The sequence below is a fragment of the Drosophila rhopaloa genome, unplaced genomic scaffold (assembly GCF_018152115.1).
Source record: "Drosophila rhopaloa isolate 14029-0021.01 unplaced genomic scaffold, ASM1815211v1 contig_3, whole genome shotgun sequence".
Lineage (NCBI taxonomy): Eukaryota > Metazoa > Arthropoda > Insecta > Diptera > Drosophilidae > Drosophila > Drosophila rhopaloa.
The window spans coordinates 13,548,518-13,571,547 of NW_025335123.1; the positions used below are offsets into that span (position 1 = coordinate 13,548,518).

Genomic DNA, 23,030 nt, shown 5'->3' on the forward strand with positions numbered 1-23,030 from the left:
AAATAAAAACAAAAAAAAAACATCCCAAATTTGTTTGTTTTGTTTGCCTTTATTATTGTGATATTAAAAGAGTCTTATACATTGTATTGTAATTATACAATCGCTGGGGTTTTCAACACTTATTATGGGTAAGGGTATTTCTGCCCGGTGTTGGCCAACTTGTGGGTAAACCCTCGTTTTCGCTGACATCGCCGGAGTCACGTTGAATGTCAGGCGCGGTTATCGACGGCTTATCAGCAGCCCGGACTTGGGTTTGGATTAGAACTTGGACTCAGTAAACAATTGTCGCTGTAACTGGAAGTGAATTGCAATGGAGCTGCCTTCGATCACCTGGTTCCTGGTCCTGCTCGTTCTGCACCCGGAATTGGCCAAATCGGAGGAATGCCAGCAGCAGCTGGAGATTGACATGGATCTGGAGGAGATGGCGTGCAAGAATTTCCATCAATATGCCTGCGGAAATTGGTATGCCAGCAGTGTGCAGCGAAAGTTGGGTGCCCACGACATGCGATCCAAGTGGCTGGCCAACATGAAGATGCAGCTGATCCGGCACCTCGGATCCGATTCCAGTCCGGTGGTGGACTCCTCCTCCTCCGCCCAGCTGACCACTTTCTACCAGAGCTGCATGTCCAGTGACCAGTCGCTGAGATCCTACACCGATGCCCTCATCCGAAGTAGTGGCACCAACTTCCCATTGTTGCAAAACAACTCGAACAGCTCTTTTGATTGGATTCCGGTGAATGCGGCACTGCGAACGTATGGAGCCCCGAGTTTTTGGAGACTCTTGGTCCTCGACAATTGGCAATTGGCCGATCAGAAAATCTTCTACATACTTTCGCCCACATTCGACCTACTGGGCCATGGAGATGAGTTCACTGAGTTCTTTTACGAGCGTAACCTCAAAATGTTACTCATGGAATTGGGTTTGCGAGTGCGTAGAGCGGCACAATTGGCTGCGAATCTGGTGGAATTCGAGAAGAGTCTGCGGAATCTTACGCCTGAGAATATGGAGAATCTTTCCGTTCTGCGAGAACCCCAAAAGCTAAGGGACTTGGAACTGGAATTGCCGGAATTGCAGTTAAGGCGATACTTTGACACCATTCTACAGGGTCTCGATTGGGATCCATCCACACTGTTGCTGGTGGCGGACATCGGCTATTTGCGGGGTCTGCAGGGATTGCTGGCCAAGCAGACGGATCCCCTGATCCTGTCCACCTGGTTGCTACTGCAATTGCCCCTGCGTTTCGAGTACAAAATGCACGAGGATGAGAAACTAAGCACACAGCAGGTGCGTTGTCTGGATCAGCTGAGGAAACTAATGCCAGGAGCATTGGGTCGTCTCGAAATAGAACTGATGTTGGGTGAGAACTACCAGGATGTGTATGACACCTCCATACAGCAGACAGCACTGCTGTTCAGGGATCTCAAGCAGCAGTTTGAGTTGAGTCTGAATCGAACGGAGGTGTTCAACGAGGATTTGGTGACCCGCAATTTGGCCGTGGAAAAGCTGCGGGCCATGCGATTGCTGACACCACGCCTGCAGGATCCCACAGGACATGCGGCGACAGGTGCCACGCCCCTGGGCAGCAATCTCGATGAGAATCTCATCCAGCTGTCACTCAACCAGGCCAGATTGGAGTTCCGCCAGGCGGTGTTCGGCGCCGAAGCGGTGACCTCAATGCCCTCGGATCCCTTCTCCGTGAATGCCTACTATCGCCTCAAACTGAATCGCATCGAATTGCCGCTGGGTCTAATGGCCACGCCCCTTGCCCGTGAACACCACTGCCCCAAGGAGGCGGGATTGGGCTTCATCCTGGCCCACGAAATGATGCACGCCTTGGACTACGATGGCATTAATTACGATGCCACTGGCCAACTGGCCAATGGTCAATGGCCGGCCAGAGCCATCATCCGATTTGGGGTGCGGGCCAATTGCTATATCGACCTGTACGGTAATGCCACGGTGGCCATCAATGAGAATGTCGCCGATAGCGAGGGTCTACGCTTGGCCCTCGACACATTTCGCCGGCGGAATGGCACCCAAAATCTAAGGGATTTCTTTGTGACCTATGCCCAGAACTGGTGCGGCACCAGCAATGCGAATCTATCAGGAATCCCCCAGATGGTGACCCACTCGGGTCATGTCGACCGGGTCAACAAAGTGGTGGCCAATCTGCCGGAATTCGGAGAGGCTTTCCACTGCACGACGACCAGTCTAATGAATCCCATCAACAAGTGCCGCATTTGGTGAACGATTCCATGGCCTATCTACATTCTTTTTTCAAACATATTGTGACCTACCCGACCCTGCAATCAACTAGACAATAACAATTGGTAAATTATATTTTAAAACGAATAAGATCATCTAAGATTAAAGGCATGTGTGAAACTATTTTAAAATGATTGGTGGACTGCTATTTTTTTCAAAATAAAAGACTCTGGACTTGTTAGTAAATAAGCAAATCAAACTTTGCAAATTTCAAATGGGCTTTAAAAATGTTCCTACAACAATATTTAAAGTTTAAATTAAATAAGTTTATAGCATTTGAAGTTTATGTTTAATAAGTTGTATATCATATAAAATATTTGCAGACTTCTTATAAAAGTTTAAAAATTAAATTGCAACTTAAACGTATCTTCTCCGATTTGAAAAAATTTTGTAAGATATACATTTATAGCTTTTTTAAAAATCAGATTTTATAATGTTTTTATAGTTGCTTATAAATTTTTAAGAATTTTAGATATTTGTTTAGAAATGCAGAATCTGTTAGATAAAAAAAATTATCTGACTTATGTTAGGACAAAGGCATTAAAATTAAATTAGAAAATCGACTTAAAGTGAGTTTTATAAAATGAATTCCATTGTTATTTGTCGGCGGTTGAACATTATTGAACCTTTTTTTATACCTTTGCCTCAATCGACTTTTCAGCCACACTTTTACATTTTCACTTTTTTTCCCTTTTTTTTTTCTCCCAGAAAATACAAACAAGTCGAGCATTTTTTGTGAAATTGAAGTTTCGCCGCAATCAAATAAAATGCAACTGTTGCAACACGCGTAAAACGTTCTGTTCTTTGTTATTGCCACGCCCCCAGGCTCTCTACCGCCCACATCGGCACTAATACATGAAAGTAAAGAGAGTGCCCAAAATACCAGAAATTGGAAACTCTGCCCAACAATATGCAACAAAAAAAGAACTGAAAACTCACAATAGAAAATAACAAAGAATTGATGCTTTTCTCCTGACTAAATTTTAAAATATAAAAAACACAAACAAAATCAATTAATTGAGACTCAAATTAAAAGGGATTAAAATAGTTTCCGAAAATGTAATTGTTGGCCATATGAACAATAAGAATTGAATATACTTCTTGGTGAATATTTACTGAGAAACTTTAGTTGAATGCCATTTTCATTACTCAAGTTTCACAAATTTGCTCGCCTTGCTGAATTTTCGAGATGATTCTCATTGGGCTCTTGTTATTACCAAGTCAATTGAAATAACAATATTTACTAATTTAGTAAGACATTACTCGAACAATGCCTAAATGTATGTGCATGCCTTCCATTTCTCTGGCAATAATCATGCCAAGTAATCGCAATGACAACTGTCTGCAGATTGTTGGCAAAGGCCACCCCGTTTTCCCCTCCAATTTTCTTGGATTTTCCCACCCGCTGATGATGCCTGGCATATTGTGTGCATTTGCGGACAAGTTTTGCCATCAAAAACTCCCAAAAGTATCCAATAGTTTATGCACGCAAACTTGCCAGCGGAAAATGGGGTGGTGGGGAAAATGGGTGGAAAATCGGGAGGCGTTGTCAAGGGCGCGACTTTCCGTTGATTGCGTTTCTTGTGTATGATGATGCTTGCCATAGTGCTGATGATGAAGATGTCCCAGCCTCCCATTTTCCATTTACCATTTACTATAGACCATTTCCCATTTCCCATTCCCCACGATTTTCCACACTTTCCGTCCACATCTACGCACATCCGCAAGTCAAAGTCGAGAAAAGCATTTCGCCGGCTAATCCACTTAATTAGTGTTTGTGGAATATTTTCCAATATAAAATGCATGCAATGAGTGCAGAAAAAAAGTACGCAGAATAAATGAAATTGCGGGAAAACTCGACAAGGAGGGGGGCATGGTGGTGTTGGAAAATGCTGTTTAAAATGCGAAAAGCCAGTTGCGAGGGGGTAAGTTAAGCGCGAAAAAAGCTTCGCTAAGCCACCAAATAGCTTTATTATATAAACGTATAATCTGCGGAAAGCAAACTCAGCACTTTTTCCGGTTTTTTCATCAACTAATCGAAGTTTATTAAGTTTTCATATACATAACCAAAAAGTGATCGCAAAACTGGCTTGAACAAATCAGTTGTTGCATTGAGCAATACGATTAAAAAATCAAAAGAAATACGGATTTTAAAGAATATATGTTATATTTCTTTATGATTATAAATAAGCATTTAAATATCCTTTTTTTTTATCTCAAATTAGTTTTATAGCACTACCCATCTATGATTTCCTGTCATAAAATAAATATCTCTATCTTTAAATTGAAAAGAATTCATTGTGAGATGCTATCTTAGATTAATTTTTTTTTAAACAGAGAATATGATACTCTTCCTTGGGGGACGTCGATTAAAACTTTGATCGATGAACAATTTACGAATATTTAGAATACGAATTTTGCCAATTTAAAGTTTAAAATTTAAGTCATATGTTGAAGAGTTTTTTGTTGCCATATTAAATACTCAAATGCTTCTACTGGGAGTTTAAACAAACGAAACCATCAGAGATTTATTTTAATTACTCGATAAATCGATTGTTTAATGGTAATTGTTCGATGGATTTCAATTGCTCGCGATTGGCGCATTTTCTCGAATTAAGTAAGGTTATAAGCGAGCTGAACACTGGGATTATGTCGTGTCCGGGCCAATTACAGCTTAATCTTCATTCCACTGCAGCTGAAAGCCCAGGAAAACGCAGGAAAACCAGGAAACCTATAAAAAAAACCAACAACAACAGCAGCAAGGACATTCGGTTCGGTGTTTCAACTTTTTTACTTTTGCGCGATACTTATTTTATGCCCAGGGAAATCAGTGTACTTGGGTATTTAGGTTTTTACTAGTGAAAAGGGTTTCAAACCCAAAATATGTATGTTAAAACTTTTTAAGATTAATACACTTTAAACATCAAAATATTTAAATAGAATCCAAATTACATTTATTAGGACAGACTTAAACTATTTATTTATTAAGAAATTATATTTAATTGTTTATAAGTAAATATATCAACCGATTTATAATGCAAAACGCCAATTTTCTTTCCCTTATATATTTTAAGTAATTGCTTATATTTTTTTACTAGGCTAAAAATGAAATTAAAATAAAAAGTGTAAGGAAATTCCATTTTTAAATGTTAAATGAAATATCCAAACCTAAGTATCGACACCAAAAGTAAATGCAGTGAGATAAAGAGGGCTTTGATATTCAAAATAATATTGTTGCATACTTTTAGACACCTCTGTAAGTGATATGAAAACCCTTGTTAAACCCCGATTAATATTTGATATAGAGGCGTCCCCCAGTCGACAGACTTCCTCTTACCCCTAGAATTGCTCATTTCTTCGCTCCTTAAATACCAAATCGATGGATTTTGCAGTCGTGCCTTGGCATGGATTTCAGGTTGGGCCAGGACAACAATGGGTGGGAGGTCAAGTGGGGTCGGTGGTTGGGCGATGGGCGGTGGGTGGTGGGGAACTGGGTGGTGCACTGCAGCTGGTAGCTGTTAATTACCACGGCAATGGGGCGAGCGTTTAATGCAATGCCATTTGGTACGTGCCGCGCATAAAGTGGATGCTCGGCAATTAATTGACCCACCGCCACCGAACCAAATCCCCGGCAAAATGGGACCTTAAATCGAGCTGAACTCACTTGAAGTTGTCGCGGCTGAAGTTCTTGAATATATTGCATTCGGGATGCTCCAGCAGGCGGAATGCTATCGAACAATGGTGATTCTCCAGCGGCGAGATGTCATTGTATCTGCATATAGTAATAATTATATATAATATATAATAATATAATTTATCCGTAGGATCGCGAGGATTTTACCCACCTGAGAGCCAGCTCGGTGCGGGCATTGATCTGGTAGATGTTGTTGTAGCCGGGGTGGTCAAGGTCGTGGCAGATGCAGGACACCAGCAGGATCAGACACTCCAGGTCGCCTAGACGACTTAGCAGGTTCGCCTGGCGCGTTATGGCATACATCTGGAAAGCGAATCGAAAGTTATAAAGTTTTAGAGGGTTTTGCATCGTTAAACTCATTGACATGTCATTGATTTATTTAAAATACATTTATAGTAGACTTAATTATCCTATTATTACAGAACTATTGTAAAATATCTTTTGGTTATGTGGAGAACATGAAAACTTCTTTAATGGTGCTAATATTCTAAATGTTCTACATTTTCTATCCTTAATGGCTTCAATATTTTATCTTGTCTGACTAATTATGTAGCTTTTTATTTCCCTTTGGAATTTGTAAACTAACATTTAAAATTTTTTAATTCATAGAAAGGAATTTATCCTAAATTTATTTCACTTTATGCGGGCAATTAGTGTCGGCGGTTCAACACTTAACCTTATCTAGCAGGTGCGGCTTAAAGCTGCTTGGATTTCCACCGGACTTTTCTTTCTATTTTCTGCACTTTTTTGATCCGATCCGCCGTCTATAGCCTTTATTTGGTACCAACGTTATCGTCTGGTCTTGTTGCATCTCGCACTCTTTCTCCATTCTGTGTGCCAACTTAATTTGTCTGCTGTGAAACCTTTGCAATAGCCAGGAAAAAGGGCCTGCCCCAACTTAACCCTCCTTTTTATGTCCTGCTCTAGTGGAGTACAAGGGCATATTGTATTCATGAAAATGATAGAATAGATTTTTCGTAAGCTGTAAAAACTATATTTGGTGCACAGACCGCAAATTTACGAAACTTTTAATGGTAGAGAAAAGTCTTTCAGCTTATTATTTTTTTTTTAATAACATTATCTATTTGTATGAAGGCAATTTATGTTTTATGCCCTTTTAGATATATAGATGCAAGTCTTTTGATATTAAATATTATAATAATATAATAATAATAAAACTAATTATAATCTTCTAGATATTTATTTATTATGTTATGAGATTTAAGTTTTGCAGATCCATATCTTTTGATATATCATATTTTAAATTGATATATTTAGCGTATTTTCACAGGGTATCTCAAAATCGAGGCACTGGATTGTAGAGCTTTCCATTGCAAATGAAGATGACTCGACGCGGGAGACCCTCAAGGAATTTCAACAGCGTTCAATTGAAGCTCTTCGAAATACGAAAGCAGCGCAAACTTTACTCAGCTCTTTGCACTAAAGTTGCAAAGGGGGTGGTGCAGGGTGGTTGGGTGGTTCTGGGTGGTTGGGTGGTTCTGGGGGGAGTGGGTGCCTAAGAGGTGAGACTTTGGGGTCTCTGGTCGTAAAAGTTGTTGCACAACTTTCGCCGCCATTGCGTTTACTTTGGCATTAAGTGCGACTGAAAGGGGCGGGGATCGGGATTGGGAAAGACTATATACATACATATACATATATATATATATATATATATGTCTATGGGATATAGTGTGAAAACAAAATCTCTGTGGAGAAAACGAGGGGGGGGGTGCTATAAATTTATGCAAATGCAAATGCTGTTTGCGTTTCGAATTTCGCAAGTTTATCTAAATTCATTGTCAACAAACAGACGCAGACAACAACTAACCACTAACCCCTCGCACCACCCACCACCTACTAGGCACCACCCACCAAACACCCACCCACTGTCAAGGGTGGGGAAACTGGAGCATTTTCTGCTTGTTGGAAAACTTTTCAGCGGACAAAAATACACCAAGGAAATCAACTGCAGCATCAAATGAAAAGTGCAGCCAATGGAAATTAGTCAAAGTGTTTGGTTACGCCCCCACCCCCTCATCCCCTCATCCCCACAGGCAGTAAAAAAATTCTCAGGGGGAAAGGGAGGGGTGGGGAGGTGTTTTTGGCGGCTTCTGTTCAATAATTTAAATTTACGCTTTTGCCGCTTCCGTAATGCTTAGTTTTTGTTCGCCTGTTTGTAGGTTGAGCGAAAGCCGCTTAACGGCTTGACTGTCATGTCCTGCGAGGGACTTTAAGTCCTTCCACACACACACACTCACACACACACACACCCATGTCAATTCACACGCACACTAGGGGAGGCAGAATACACGCACTGTAACTAACAAGTTCTCACACCTGCGGTCAAAACAATAATATTAATTTAAAAATTTACTTTAGACTTATAGAGTAAGAGGAAAAAGATGTGATTATTTTTATATTGTTGCATTAATTTTTTTAAATCCAGACTTTTTAAGCTTGTATAAAAATATGCCTAAATTTGTATAAGAAACACTTTAAATGCCAATTGCATTAATCGTTTTGAGATGTAAACTAATAAATACAATCATAATAAATTGCGTGTAATTTCTAGAGCACTCCTATTATTTCCACCGCAGCTGTACTGATGGACATGCAAATGGGCGGCCCCATTGAATTGTAAAATACACAAAAATGCATATGGATCGCTGAGAAGCTATAAAAATGAATGGGGTGCTGGTGGGCGAAGAGGGGGAGGGGAAAGCTGGCAACTGGATGGAGGTCGAAGTTCAAACATTCAGCAATCGATTCATGTGCTATATTTAAAAAGGAATTTTCGCATAGCCGAAAAATGCCAAAAGCCTTTAAGCCCCTATACGGATAAAGATATTAGGGGCAGCTTTTGCCATTCATAATTGCATCATGGCACCACAAAAAACCATAATGTTTTGTAAGGCAATAAAAACCTAACGATTTCAAAAAGGATCAAGTACTTTAAAACGCAAATATATTTCACAAATTAAGCAGAAAAGTTTAACGTTGGTAGAAGGTTAATTCTTTAATACAAAACAACGTTTTTAACCGGTAGCTTTTATTTATATAAAATTTCAATTTAAAGTGAAAAGCGGATGGGGGTTGCTTATAAACATTCCCCAATAATCAGATAATTGTGTTTAGGGGTTGTGTCGTATTTTTTGCGAGTGCAGTACTGTTGCGTGGGCGGAAAAGTAATAAAAATGGTGCACACAGGTGAACGGCAATGACGTGGACACCGAATGACGAGGACGATGACAATGGACCCTCCTGCGTGTTTGTGTTTGTGTTTGCGTGGCCATGGTTTCTTTTTTTTTTTTTTTTGTGTCTGGCACATAATGCGGTTTATGGGAAACATATTTAACGGCAACAACGGGAAAAAATAATAATGCGATTGTCATAGTTGCTCTTGTGGCAGGAATTTTGCAATGGGGCAACCGTGCGTATACTTGATGCCTCGACTATCTGACTCTCTCTCTCTCTCTTTCTTTCTGCTGTTGACTTCAACTTGCAGTTTGCCATTGTTGCCACGCCCTCCCCTGTTAGCCCGCCCTTTACCTGTTAGCCTTTGTTGCCTGGAAAAATAATTTATTAAAGTTTTCGTTTCGCTTTTATTGTTTCTTTTTTTTGGTTTTTTTTTGTTTTGCTATATTTGTCTTTGTCTTAGTTTTAGTTACAGTAAAACTTAACTAAGTGCAACTCTTTACGGCAAAGTTTGCCATTGAAAAAGGCTGGCAGTGACAATGCTTTTTAATTTATTTCAGCTTATATTTATGTTACAGAAAACGTGAAGCAAGACCTCAAAACGGATAGCTAAAGAAATTGTGGAATACTTTATGCAAATAGAGCTGCTTCTCAAGAAGTTAAGGTAACGAAACGAACATACTCTGTAAGTTAAGGAATTTCTATACAATATTTTTATATTTCTGGAGACCAATTTATGTGACTTTAACTAAATGATAAATAAATAATATACTATATGAATATAACAAATGATAATTTGATGCAGTAATATGGTTATATATATATAAATATATAATAATAAGTAAACTCTGCTCTGTTGCCCATTGACAAACTTTTAAGTCATTGAAGTACCGAAAGGTACATTCCATTACTTTCTGATTCAGTGATATATAAAGCCCGCATTAACGAAAATATAGGGTATATTTGGGAAAGTAAATGTTGAGAACTGACTGCAGAAGATGCAACAACACCCGGCAACTTTCATTTGCCAAAAATGTAGGTTAAAAAATGTTCCGCTGGCACTTGAGCAGCCAAGTGGGTCGCTGTTCTAAGTGCTTGGTGGGTGGTTTTTGCTGGGGAAGTGGGTGGTTTTTGGTGGGGAAGTGGGTGGCTTATGGTGGGGGAGTGGGTGGTTTTTGGTGGGGGAGTGGGTGTTTTTTTTGGACAATACTGGGTGAGTGACCAGTCGCTTTCTCTCTCTCTCTCTCTCTGTCTCTCTCTCTTGTTTCCCATGGCCAAAGTGTTGCTATTTAAAAGGGAAACAAATTCTTTGTATCTTTCGTTTCTTGGGCGTATCTTGGCAGCTAAAAATAGGACCTGCTCTAAGCCACATTCGCACACAGAGGCATTCGCACGTGTATCTATGTGAGCGTTTTGGGTGGATTGCCCTTTGGCGCTTGAGTTTATTTTTGCGTTGCATACAACTGGGTGCCGCCTATTGTGAGCACTCACACAAAGACACACCGACTCACACACACTTACACAGTCACACACTCACACACCCATAGACACATAATACAGATATAGAAATACTTATGTGCTGCCTTATACAAATTCTCACATTATATCGATTGCAAGTTGCTCCGTCTGACCAGGCATTTATACACATTTACATGCATTCATTATGAGTACATGTTCGCTATTGAAATATATCCATACATATTTTTGTATAGCTGCCACGCTCAAGTATTTTATTAATAATTTGCGACACGAGACTGCGCAAAATATTAGATCACAACTTATATTGCCCGAGGAGAAGCCATTAAGGAACAACTACAGCGCATATCCGATTTCACTTCAAGCAATTTATCCATATTAAAAAGCACAGAATGACTTGGCAGATGTTGGAAATTGAGGCATTTTATTTCCGAACTGAAAAGCCTTCACAATTCAGAGCAATTGAATTAATTTCAAGAAAAATATTAGTTGCCTTATTAAACAAATAAATTATAATTGATTAAATGTAAATCTCGAACTTTGCAAACTAACAAATAAATGTTAATTTTCCACTGACTATTTTGAGATATTTAAATGGTATTGAAATTGAATAGATTAAGTGGGAAATGGCATATTATATTGGCTAGATTTAGTGTTAATAATTGGCTTTTAATTGCACCTACCATTTGGGCAACGCAGAAACAGTGGCGAAAGTTGTGGAAGGGCACCTCGTTGTAGTGCTTGTAGACCTCGTAGAGCCATTCGCGCAGTGTATCCACCGGGATGCTGAACTTCTCGATGAATCCCAGCTCGACGAACATGGTCTGCATGAGGTGGATGACGTCGGCGTCCCCCCACTCGTAAGAATCGAAGGCCGGCAGGCGGAGGGCGGCCCTCACCTCCTCCGAGAAGGTCGTATCACAAATTTCCAGGAAGCGGCGCTTCACCTCCTGATGCTTTGGTAGACTGCTTTTACGATGCGGCGGCCCCAGCGGTCGTTTTGAGAGACCTGCGAAAAGAGATCGCAAAACACCGGGATTAATGGATGCAAATTTACTACAGTGATATCAAACCTAAATCAGACTGATGCAACTTAAAAATATAATCGGGTATCGCGAAATTCTGCCAGACTAGCAATCTAGCTTGACTTATCAAAGAAACTTTAAAGAGATAGTTACTAAGCCTGGTCTACTTTACCTTATTTATCATGATTTTTTTTTTCGAAAATTTAACAAAAAAAAACTGTGAATGCCACTCGATTGGAAATTTTGTAACGAATTCAACGAGATATGGCATTCCATTATTGGGCCATTATTTGCATTGTTATCGAAAAAATACTAATATTTTTGGGCGAAAATTTGTTGAAAATCGCATTTTTCGCATTATACATTTTTCATAAGGGGGTGGATCATTATTTTTTTCAAAAAATTCACAAATAAAGCTGTGAACGCCACTCGATTGGAAATTTTGTAAGGAATTCAACGAGGTATGGCATTCCATTATTGGGCCATTATTTGCATAGATATCGTAAAAAAATACTGATATTTTTTTTATCGAAAAATCATGACCTTTTAATAAAAAAATTACATTTCGAATCTTGCTTAGCTTCTTCTTAATGACAAGTTGTGCCCCAGACAGACTGCATTCGAGTGGAAATCTGTCGAGCTGTTCGGCTGTTCAATAAATAAATCAGGCAGTCGCAACAGGAAATACAGTCTGGCGATTCGACCCATGGCAATTTGGATTATTGCAAATAAAGCGACTGAGAAACACGGGCAAATCCAAGTCCAAATCCGACTGCGACTCCCGATCCAAATCAAAATCAAAATCAAAATCAAAATCCACTTGCCGGGCTGGAATATGAACGGAAATACATTGGCCTGTTCTAAACCGGTGGCACAGTTTCCTTTTCTCCTTTTCTCCGTTTTTCCATCTTCTGGGGCTGCCTCTTTTTTATTTATTTATTTTTTGGTTTTTTTTTTGTTTTTTGTTTTTATTCCAAGCGCCATAGGCGGGAAATTAAATTTTCAATCGGTGGCACGCTTCAATGGCTGAAAATGAAGCACCGGCCGACCTGTGGACCTGTGCCAGATAGTTCACCTTCACCGGCGGAAGCTGCCACGCCCCCCTTCACTCAGGCCACCGCCCTCGGGGCAGGTGCGATCCAGGAAAAGTTGAAATGTTTTGCCTCAATTTAGCTTGCAAATGAATCAAAACATTTTATGATTGCGGGCCACCCTTGAGAGGGAAATGAACTAGCCTTTATGTTTTGGCCGCCTAATGAAGTTGGCCAGCAGTCCTTTTTTATTCTGGTTTTCGGGGCCCAAAAGGAGGTCAATTTCGCATAGTGGTTGTATCGAAATTTCAGCCATTCAACATATTAAAAAGTCAAGTAAGCTTATGCATAGTTTAGTTTTAGGTTCGCCTTAATACGTTTTTTTTTTGCGTTTGCTAATATGTTTGATTTATATAAATGTAGATATATTTTTGCATTTAACATAAATATTTAATTAAAATAAAGTACACAAAATTGTAAGACATTTATGGTATGCTTGTAAATATTAATAAACATGTTTTTAATTTAAGTTATTTGCAAGACTACCTTGTTTATTAAAGTATATTAAGGATTTTAAATTATAATATGATCTGCTTTCTGTGTGAACTGCTTTATTTGAGCTCTTTTATGAAACCTTTAAAGTTTGAAGCCATGTCAAGCTACAATCTGCATTTATTGGGAATTTAGCATCGGGTTTTCCAGACTGATTTCAAAATTGCTTCCTTCCCATCAAACGACAAAGGAAAGTCCCCATCAAAGGACATTCCATGAAGGCCTCTTTCATTTGTCGTATTTTCAATTTCAAGGACCAGTCAATAGACCGTGGGTTATATGGATCGTTTCTGGGACAAGGGACACTAGTTCCTGTCTACTTTTCCAGCCGGTTACGGGTTGTGGGAATAAGGGTATGAGGGCTAGAATTTGCAAAGATCCCATTGTAATGAGAGTTGACTTTTCCGACAGTTTTTCCCCCCTTTGGCTGCTTGGTTGGAGGTTTCCCTCTATTCGGTTTCACCCACATCACAAGCGGTGCCACTCTTCGAAATTTGATTAAAACGGTTCCCTTTGAAGTGCAACCCCACTCGCACACAGATACCCACTCCCACACACACACACACACACAGACACTGGGACAGAAGTAGTGGCAGTGCCACGCCCCCCCACGGCAGACGGCCGCCCACATATGCTGCAAGCCAAACACTTTGCGGGCAACGGTTATAATTAATTTACTGCCACTTACAATTTTTAATTAAGCCGCCATCGCGTTTCTGATATGCTGTGTGTATAGACCAACTACACTGAGCGAAAAAAATAGAATTTAAATGTGATGTTTATTTTGGATTTATGTTATGAGAATAACTTGTAACCTTAATATATTATTTTCGCTTTAACTAAACTGAACTAAATATTTAGCGAGCTTGTCAAAATTCGTTTCATGTATTTCCTCTAATGGTTGAATAGTTTATATATTTCTGTTGTTGTTTTAAATGATTTTTATAGTGGACATTTATTAAATAATAAAAAAAAATAAGAATAATAAAACTTTTTACATTTAGTTTAAAATATTATGATTTATGTTTGAATGAATTGCTCAGTTTTCTATCATATCCTTTTTTATATCAGAATGGGAAATCAATTTTATTTTCGCAGTGCCATTTTTATTTGTTCGCCTCTCTATTTGCACACACTTATTGCCCCGCTGACGGAAAGAGAAAGTGGAAGAAAGTGGCAAGGAGAAAGGCAGAATCTGCGAAGGGGTAATGAACGGTTGCTTCGTTATTAACAGGCAGATTGATTTACAATGAGGCTGGGGTCAGGGAAATAGATGGATGGCAAAACTTCGTCTGCAGCCGATAATTACACACGATTAGCGATTCAGATGGAAAATTCTGCGAAGGTAAATGGGATGGGGAAAATGCGAAACAAAACATGAGTGATTGTAAGCGAGAGTAATGGAAGATTTGAATGGGAATTTAATCGGCTAATTGGGTTTCTGCTCGATGGAAAATTGTGATTTCACAAGAGCTTTTAAGCTAAATTGCACCAGAAAATTGGTTTGCTCATCAATTTAATATGGCATTTTCTGAAATTTAATTAAATAATGAAATTTAACGTGATACTTAATATTAACTATATTTATTTTATTTTTGGAATTTGATAGTTAAACAGAGAAATTATTAGCTTTAACATAATACGAATGTGGCCAGTGCACCGTATTTTATTAATCATGAGCTTCTGGTTGCGAAGGACTTTATTCTGCAAGGACCTTCTTCCCTGACTGGCAAAGAAAGTGAAATTGAATTAAAATTTTTTCGATATCCGGTATTTCCTTTGCCTCCATTCGAACGGCAGGTGACAGGTTGATCGATGAGTTCTGCCAGAGACTTATCCCAAATCCTCCGCCGGAAAAGTGTGTCTCTTTCAATGCAACTTTGATGCATCGGAATATGCAAGTATAAATTTGCAAATGTCACTGGGCTTTCCCCTTATTTCCTCATGTTTCTTTTCGCTTTTCCGCCTTTTTCCCGCTTTTTCCAACTGCAAAGCGACAGTCGCAGATGCAAAAAAAATATTGGCTGTCAATTATATTTCCCACACGAACAATAATATTGTACATACAAAGGGCCAAAATCAATGATGTATTGAAAAGTGACAATGAGACAGAGAGTAATGCATATTGATGGTTCTCTCGGCAATTTGCACTTGATTAGCAATCAAAGTAATTGTGCCAAGTGCAAGGCAAATAGAGGAAAATTCTGTTGAAAAATACTGTCCTTTTTGTTGTTGTTGTTGTAGTGAAAGTGAAAGGGGAGGGGGAGAGGGGGGAGGGGGGTGGCTCTGCAGTTTCGTTTGCCAATTTGCTGGCAGGACACACCGCAACACACAGGACTTGATAAATGAAGTCGATATATTTTGGCGAGCCGAGTTGGGGCAATAAAATTTGCTGCCAAATATTGCAATTGTTGCAGTGGTCTGTGGGTGGTGGGTGGTCGGAAGTGGGTGTCCCACCCCTTTTTCCCCATATTGCGCATACGCCATGTGTGGCAGCTGCACTCTACTTTGCCTGAACCACCTCTTGGTGGTCATTTATCAGGCTGGCACTCCATCCAAGTGGGCCCACTGCGTTTTGGCCAAGTGACGCACATTCTCCTTGCCCCATAATTCAATTGTTTTTACTTCGGAATTTGCGGCCTTCGTACGGAAAGTTTTTCTTTAGTCGGCGGAGTTCACCACTCCTGCCAATTGAATTTCATGGCGTACGTTAAGCGAAGCGACAGTTTGAATTATGCTTTGATGCATATTCGATGCCAGCTGACAGTCGGGAGATGCTGAGTGCAAAACCCGGACTAAAAATACAAAACTGTCATCGGGGAAATGCCAAAAGGGGTGGTTCTCTCGGGCCAACTGAGAAAATGTCCAGGTGAAAATGCATCGCATGAATTCATAATGAACAATGGACGGAAGGAATTTCCGTGAACCTAATAAATATTCAATTTGATGCGAATGAAATTAGATGGAAGTCGGCAAGGAATATGATTGTTGTTGGGCAAATTTAAGCTGGTTTTCCGTTTTATGGTTGCCTAGATGTGACTGAATTCATGTCTTCTCTATTTTTATCCGACTTAAAAATAATCTGGCTAAAGAAAATATTTCCTGGTTGCCGCAAAAATCCGTAGTCACTTCAAAAGAATTGTTTTCGTAACTAAATTTGGCAAATGTCATAAAAAGCTTCAATCGAAAGCCAATTAATTATATTTTCCGTCATACGTTGACTTAACTATTCTCTTTGTATTTTAACAAATTTTTAAAGCAATTCACAATTTCAATTAACTGTGCTAAATATTTCATTTGAATTTTTAGGCTTTCTGTATAAGCCTAAAAATTGTTTTAGTTTCATAGAATTGTAATTATGAATGGCAATCACGTTTGTATAACCTCATATATTTTCGACTTTCAACTGAATATTTAAATCAGCTTTAATCAATGAAATATAGGTGAAACCGGTTTTAAACTGAGAAATTATTAAAGATATTTTTTCATCAATTAAGCAAAAGTAACCAACAAGTGGGAGGTTGAAGAAATATGGATGGGGAAACGAATTCTCTGTCAAATTTCAGATATGAAATGATAAATTTTAACGGCCAAAGGAATCGAAGAATATAAATCAATGTTGAGGTGGGGAAAACACTGGAGTGACTTCCACCGAGTGTCATTAATTATGGGACTGTTTTGGGGGATAATTTCACGCCTAGCTGTATGCAATAAAATATGAGTGCTGCCCTTCTCAAAACAATACAAAAAATGGGGGAAAAAAGAAGCCCAAAAAAGGCTGTTGATTATGGCCGCATTATGTGTACAAGCTGTCGTATCAAATGTTCCTTTTTTTTTTCCCTTCCATTCTTTTTTCCTTTTTTTTTCTGTTTTTTTGTTTTTGTTTTTTCTTTGGTTTTCTGGTTGTTTTTCTGAGGTTCTTCCACTGTCCTCTGTCCTTTGGCCTTTGGCCCCATTTTCGTGGCGCTGCTTAGCCTAATGACCCCCGCTGCGTTGTCTAATTAATTAATGGATTGTAATTAATTATTTAACACAATGCTCCCGGAGTCGTGCGTACGTGTTCTACAAGCCCCATTTTTATGGGGTCGGTTCCCATTCAATATGCATGTTAAACGCACAACAAATGACAAATTTTGGCCACAATGCGACACGTCGACAATCCAGATCCACCGACCTAAAATGCGGAGGCGGCCAAAAGAATGGGGGCGGGGCAATGCCAAGGAACAGATTAGGAGGATGCAAATAAGGAGTGGGAGATTAATGACGAGAGTGCCTCCCATTCGTTTTTTTTTCTCCATTTGCCCTGTACCTTCTATATATAAACATGTATATATATATACTCCCAGGAATTAGTGAGCGTGAAATAATTAACTGAAAAGGATCAACTTGGAGTGCAGCGGGTAAATTAATTATTTGTCAGGCTGCCCTCTATAATCTCCAGTCCAAATGATTAAAGGTTTCTTTTATAGCCATTATTTACTCCAATTTACAATTGTTTATAAGGTAATGTTTATGTTTGATCTAACAAGCTATAGAACATTTGGAAATCTTATTCCTCAGTAGCATTAAAGCAAACAAATGTTATTTTAAAAATATTTGTAAATTGTTGATTGACTTTTAAGCAACATCATTTGAATTAAGACTTGTATTTAACATTTGCAATAATATCCTTAACTTGCTTATTTATTTCTGCACAAAGAAACTATTTGATTGAGGCAGTAAGCGATGGTCATCTGCTTAGCGTGTATTTATATGCATATGTACATATGATATATTGATTTTCCACTAATGGTGATCAATATGTTTGCTCTTCCTGCCACTAAGCACTCGAATATGTATGTGAAATAAATCAGAGCAAACGCATGATATATGGATGGGATATACACAGGCATAACTATGGCTTAAAGGCCATGTTGCAGGGTTATGTCCAAAGACAAGTTTCAATTAGGGGCTTTCGCACACACACACACACACACACACACAAACACATGGCATATAAAAGGTGAGGGGGAAGGGGGAGGATTGAATTGGAAGGGAAAAACCATGAAATTGGCAATCGTATTTGGCTGCTGATTCGTTTCCTTTTTACCCTCGTTTCAGTCGCACATCTCTACTCCTCCTGCGAATTCACCTGCTGCTGATTGTCCATCAATTTGGTTCACCTGTCTCACCTGCATGCATGAATGTATGAGTGTATGAGTGTGCCGTGTGTCAGTGTGTGTGTGTGCGCGGGAATACCCTACACTTGAGCGGCTGTTTCTGACTGACTTTTGGTAACTTGCCAAATATCAATTTATATATATACATAATATAATTGTAATTAATCATTTTATTTAATATCTTGACATAAACTGTATTAACTAATTTTGTAAATTTAATATTTCTAAATTAATTTATTTTATTTTAACGTTTAGTATTCCAAAATGTACCTATCTTGAGTTCATGAAATTATATATTTTTAAGAATTTTTATTCCTTTTGAAAATGTATTCATTAACAGCAGTCACAATAATTCATAATTTTAGTGCTTTTTATTATATCCTAACAAAGTCTTAATCACAATATGTAATATTATACCTTTTCTACAGGTCAAAGAAGAGCATCCCATAAATCGAAAACATCTCGATATTACCCGCTAGCTGTTCGAACCACAAACGGTTTTAACGGTTTTAACGGCCCAACCGCAGACGAAATGGGTTTGCAGCCTGCAGCAAATTCGCTGTGGATTGTCGCATGCAACGTGTCGTATGCGTAATGTGCCTCGCAATTCCACACAACACGCAATTCCATGCTAATTCAACTGCAAACAATGAACGAATACGAATACTTGCTGTGCTGGCAATCATAACTGCTAAATACAAGGTGAAAAACAGCAGCGAGGCTATAAATAAATACCACAAATACACCGTACCAAAATGGGTGGGCCAATGTGGCCTATAAATAGCCAAAAAAAAAAAAAAAAAAAAAAAAAAAAGGGGTAGACCATTCCGAACCCAACTCTCCCACCTTGATGACGATGATGACGATTACAATCGCGATGATGAGGGCCGTTGGCATTTATGGGGATCATCGGATTGGACGACATTAGCAGCCCAACAAACGACAGCAGCAACATCAGATATTAATTACACGTCAACGGAGGTCAATTAAAAATTTGTGGCCGATTAAATGGGTGACACGGGGCCAGGTCACGACATGGAATGGGTCATGTAATGCCATCGGACGGACGGAGCTGGACGAAACACGATCCCTCGCCAAACTTCCAAAGGGGCAGGGGTGAATTGTCGGCGATTTATTGGGTAATTGGGGACAGGTCAAGCTCGAATCTTCTCTAAATGGAAATGGGCGGGCATTTAGATGGGGCAAATTAAACAGGGCGGTCATAACATGCAATTGGCCAGATAAATGAGAAGTGGAGAGCACACAAATGAGCAAAACTACAAACATAAATATTATAGATTCCTAATCTATAGATTCATCAAACTAAGTTAATAAATGCCTTCAACCGATCGACTTTTGTTAAGGTAAATACTTAAATAACATTTTTCAATTTAATTTTTATTCAAATAAGAGTTATTCTCTGTTCCATAATTCTTCTGCTTAAAGGAAATTTAAAACTTAGGGAAAAGAAAAGGGGCTACTTGAGTATAATTTCTTACCCAGTTCCTATTAATTTATTTAACTGTTGATAAATCAGGTTTTCACGCTTCTATTTTCCCTCACTCTGATTTATCGCGTTCTGTTCGCTTTTTGCACGGAATATTTGTGATTTACATTCCATTGATTGAATTCGAACTGCGTGATGTCATTCGCAGTATCCGCATCCGTCGGATTCCGATTCCTGTCGAGCTTTTTAGGATGTTTCGCATACCTCGGCTTACAGTCGCCGTGCTCTTTGTTTTTCTTTGTAAATATTCAATTGACTTGTGTAAATTGCTCTTGCCGGGGCTAATACATTTCACATGCCTGTCATTATTTACTTTTTTGGGCTCTGGCACACACCAGCCAATGGAATATTGGCGGTATTGAGCTGCTTTTAAAGGCATATCGAGGAAAGTCCATCAAGTTCCTGATGAAGTGCATTATAGCTGATTAAATTTACACGGTGGTTGTATATATATATACAATGTATAGTATATATATTTATTCGCCCACACTGATTGATATGTGTGTGTGTGTGTGTTACACATTTAGTGAGATTAAACGCTTTGTGTTGATTAAATGAGTTTAGAGAGCGTTCAGCTGCCCAGCTTCTGCAGTTTTCCCTCGCATTTTTCACACAGCCTTACACCCACAGTCGCGGTTGACATTTTCCGGTTAGCCTCAGACTTTTCCCGTCCTTCTGCCTTCTTTGTTGTAAATTAATAGCTTTGCAAAAATGAAGTTACGATTGCCGTTGGAATTGAATCCCTCTCAGTGCAAAAGTCATTGCCAACTTTGCCTTAAAAAAACATTCTTTATTTCATTTCATTTTTGGCCTTAACTTTAAACTCTGTGCTAAATATTATACCGCCTTAATCTTATTGATAAATTTATTGAATATTGCAAAGAATATAAAGTTTCGTAGTCATTCATTTTTGAAAAACATCGCTTAAATTTGTGGATGTTAAATTATTAGATTTATAAACATAAATTTTGAATGGCTCTTTGTAAATTTGTATTCTCAATTCGCATCTTAATTAGAATAACTTTTAAGATTTATTAAACTAAATTGCAAAATCTTGAAATTTGTTGTTCCTAGGCTTTTCGCATGACTCCAAATTAAAGCGAATTTAACGCAAACAAACATGTTTTTGGGGTCCCCAATGGAAGGGGGACATTGGGTCGGGATGTGGGGACCCAATTTAATTGCTTTAACTGTCAGTAAATGAATTATTGACGCTCTGCTGGGAAGTCGGTTGTGCAGTCAAGTTTTGACAGCTGTCAAAATTTCGTGTTGCGCCAACGGGGGGAAAAACAATTATTTTATTAAATACTTTTTTCGCTCGCTCTGTGCTCCCCAAATCCCCCAATTGTTAGGAATTCTCGCAGCGTGACATAGACGGAGGAAAGCCAAAAAAATTAGCGCAAATTTCGCCCATTACATCGCTTGAGACAAGGGAATATATACATATATATACATATATATATGTGGTATATATCCTTTTGTGTCTGGTTTTCGTTTTTTTCGTCTGCTCATCAAAGTCAATTTCCTTGTTGATTTTTGCTTATTTGCGCATCTAAATGGATTTTGATCGCAATGTTTTGCAATGTCCTTCCGGCAGCAATCAATACACATGAGGGGCGTGGCACGGCCCTAATTTCGCCCGATTTTCGTATGCGCATTATTATTATTTTCCCCGTAATTTGTATGTGCAAAAGGGCAGATGATTGGTAAATCCTTCGTCAGCAGTTAATAAAAACAAACTGGAGGTGTCGGCAGGGCTGCCAAAGCATTCTCGGCCAGGATAACAGGATAACAGGATAAGAGTCAAGGATAAAGTGGCCGGGATATTTTTGTCACTGAGAAAAGTTGAGTATCCGGCTTATGTGTCTGACTAAATGCTGGCATTTTGTGCTCATCTCATGTCATCAGGATTTATGAACTCATTTTTTGGGTCTTAACACAAATTTCAACTATGTGTGCATGGGAATCCTTACAATTTTAGCCACTTCAACTTTTTTTATTGCTTTAACTTGAGTACTATTTTCATTTGGGTATTTTAGGTTTGTTAGATTTGATTGGTAAACCATGGATTTGAATACTATTTAATACCATTTCATTTCAAATAAGTATATATAATAAATAAATATATATTTTTTTAGGTTTAATAGACTTAAACTTGGTTTTTGATAGTCTAAAAAACTGAAAGGCATTTTTGCCGCGAGGACATATGTTATCGATAACTTCGATGGGCTTACAATCATCTGCATATTGTTGCCGCCTTTCACCTTTCGCACTTTCTCCCCTTTGTGCGTGTGTGTGTGTGTTTGTGTGTGTGCTTCTGTTTGTGTATGCACGGTAATTGGCAACGTATTGACTTGCCCGCCGGCAGTTTGAAAGGGGGCGTGGCAGGGCAGCAGTAAATTAACAAAAAAAAAAAAAAAAGAAAGGAAAGCTAACTTCGGGCGGAGCCGAAGTTGATATACCCTTGCAGAATACTCTGTAAATTATATTCCCCAAATTTATTCATATGATGCATTCTTAATACTCATAAAAAATCCCAACTTCCTAACTTTAAAAACACCAAAGTTATGGCATTTCCAATCGTTCAGTTATATAGCAGCTATAGGATATAGTCGGCCGATCCTTATGAAGTTCGGTAGGTCGGATTGATTGGCCAAAAATAAAACCCATAGAAAATCCCAACTTCCTAACTTTACAAACACCAAAGTTATGGCATTTCCGATTAATCATTTATATGGCAGCTATAGGATATAGTCGGCCGATCCTTTTAAAATTTGGTACGTCAAATTGATTGGCCAAATGTAAAACCCATAGAAAATCCCAACTTCCTAACTTTACAAACACCAAAGTTGTGGCATTTCCGATCGTTCAGTTATATGGCAGCTATAGGATATAGTCGGCCGATCCTTATAAAATTTGGTACGTCAAATTGATTGGCCAAATGTAAAACCCATAGAAAATCCCAACTTTCTAACTTTAAAAACACCAAAGTTATGGCATTTCCGATCGTTCAGTTATATGGCAGCTATCGGATATAGTCGGCCGATCCCGGCCGTTCCGACTTATATACTGCGTGCAAAGGAAAGAAGGGTGTGTGCAAAGTTTCAATTCGATATCTTTAAAAC

At 38.8% G+C, this 23,030-nt stretch overlaps 2 protein-coding genes across 2 annotated transcripts in view; one reads left to right on the plus strand and one right to left on the minus strand.

Annotated features, from left to right (window-relative positions):
- The window catches only part of LOC108049006 (high affinity cGMP-specific 3',5'-cyclic phosphodiesterase 9A), a 119,780-nt gene that overhangs the window by 8,382 nt on the left and 88,368 nt on the right, over window positions 1-23,030 (minus strand). Inside the window, exons 4-6 of the mRNA XM_044460844.1 lie at window positions 11,315-11,640; window positions 6,112-6,263; window positions 5,931-6,038 (exon numbers count right to left, since the gene is read on the minus strand). Coding sequence (XP_044316779.1) covers window positions 5,931-6,038; window positions 6,112-6,263; window positions 11,315-11,640 — 586 coding nt within the window. The remainder of the gene's footprint in view (window positions 1-5,930; window positions 6,039-6,111; window positions 6,264-11,314; window positions 11,641-23,030) is intronic.
- On the plus strand, window positions 267-2,460 carry LOC108049008 (neprilysin-3). Its single transcript, XM_017129994.2, has one exon. The coding sequence runs from the start codon at window positions 311-313 to the stop codon at window positions 2,246-2,248; it is 1,938 nt and encodes a 645-aa protein (XP_016985483.1). The 5' UTR covers window positions 267-310; the 3' UTR covers window positions 2,249-2,460.

Bases quoted from the DNA above. Each gene is read 5' to 3' on its own strand.
- LOC108049008 (XM_017129994.2), top strand. From the start codon at position 311: ATGGAGCTGCCTTCGATCACCTGGTTCCTGGTCCTGCTCGTTCTGCAC.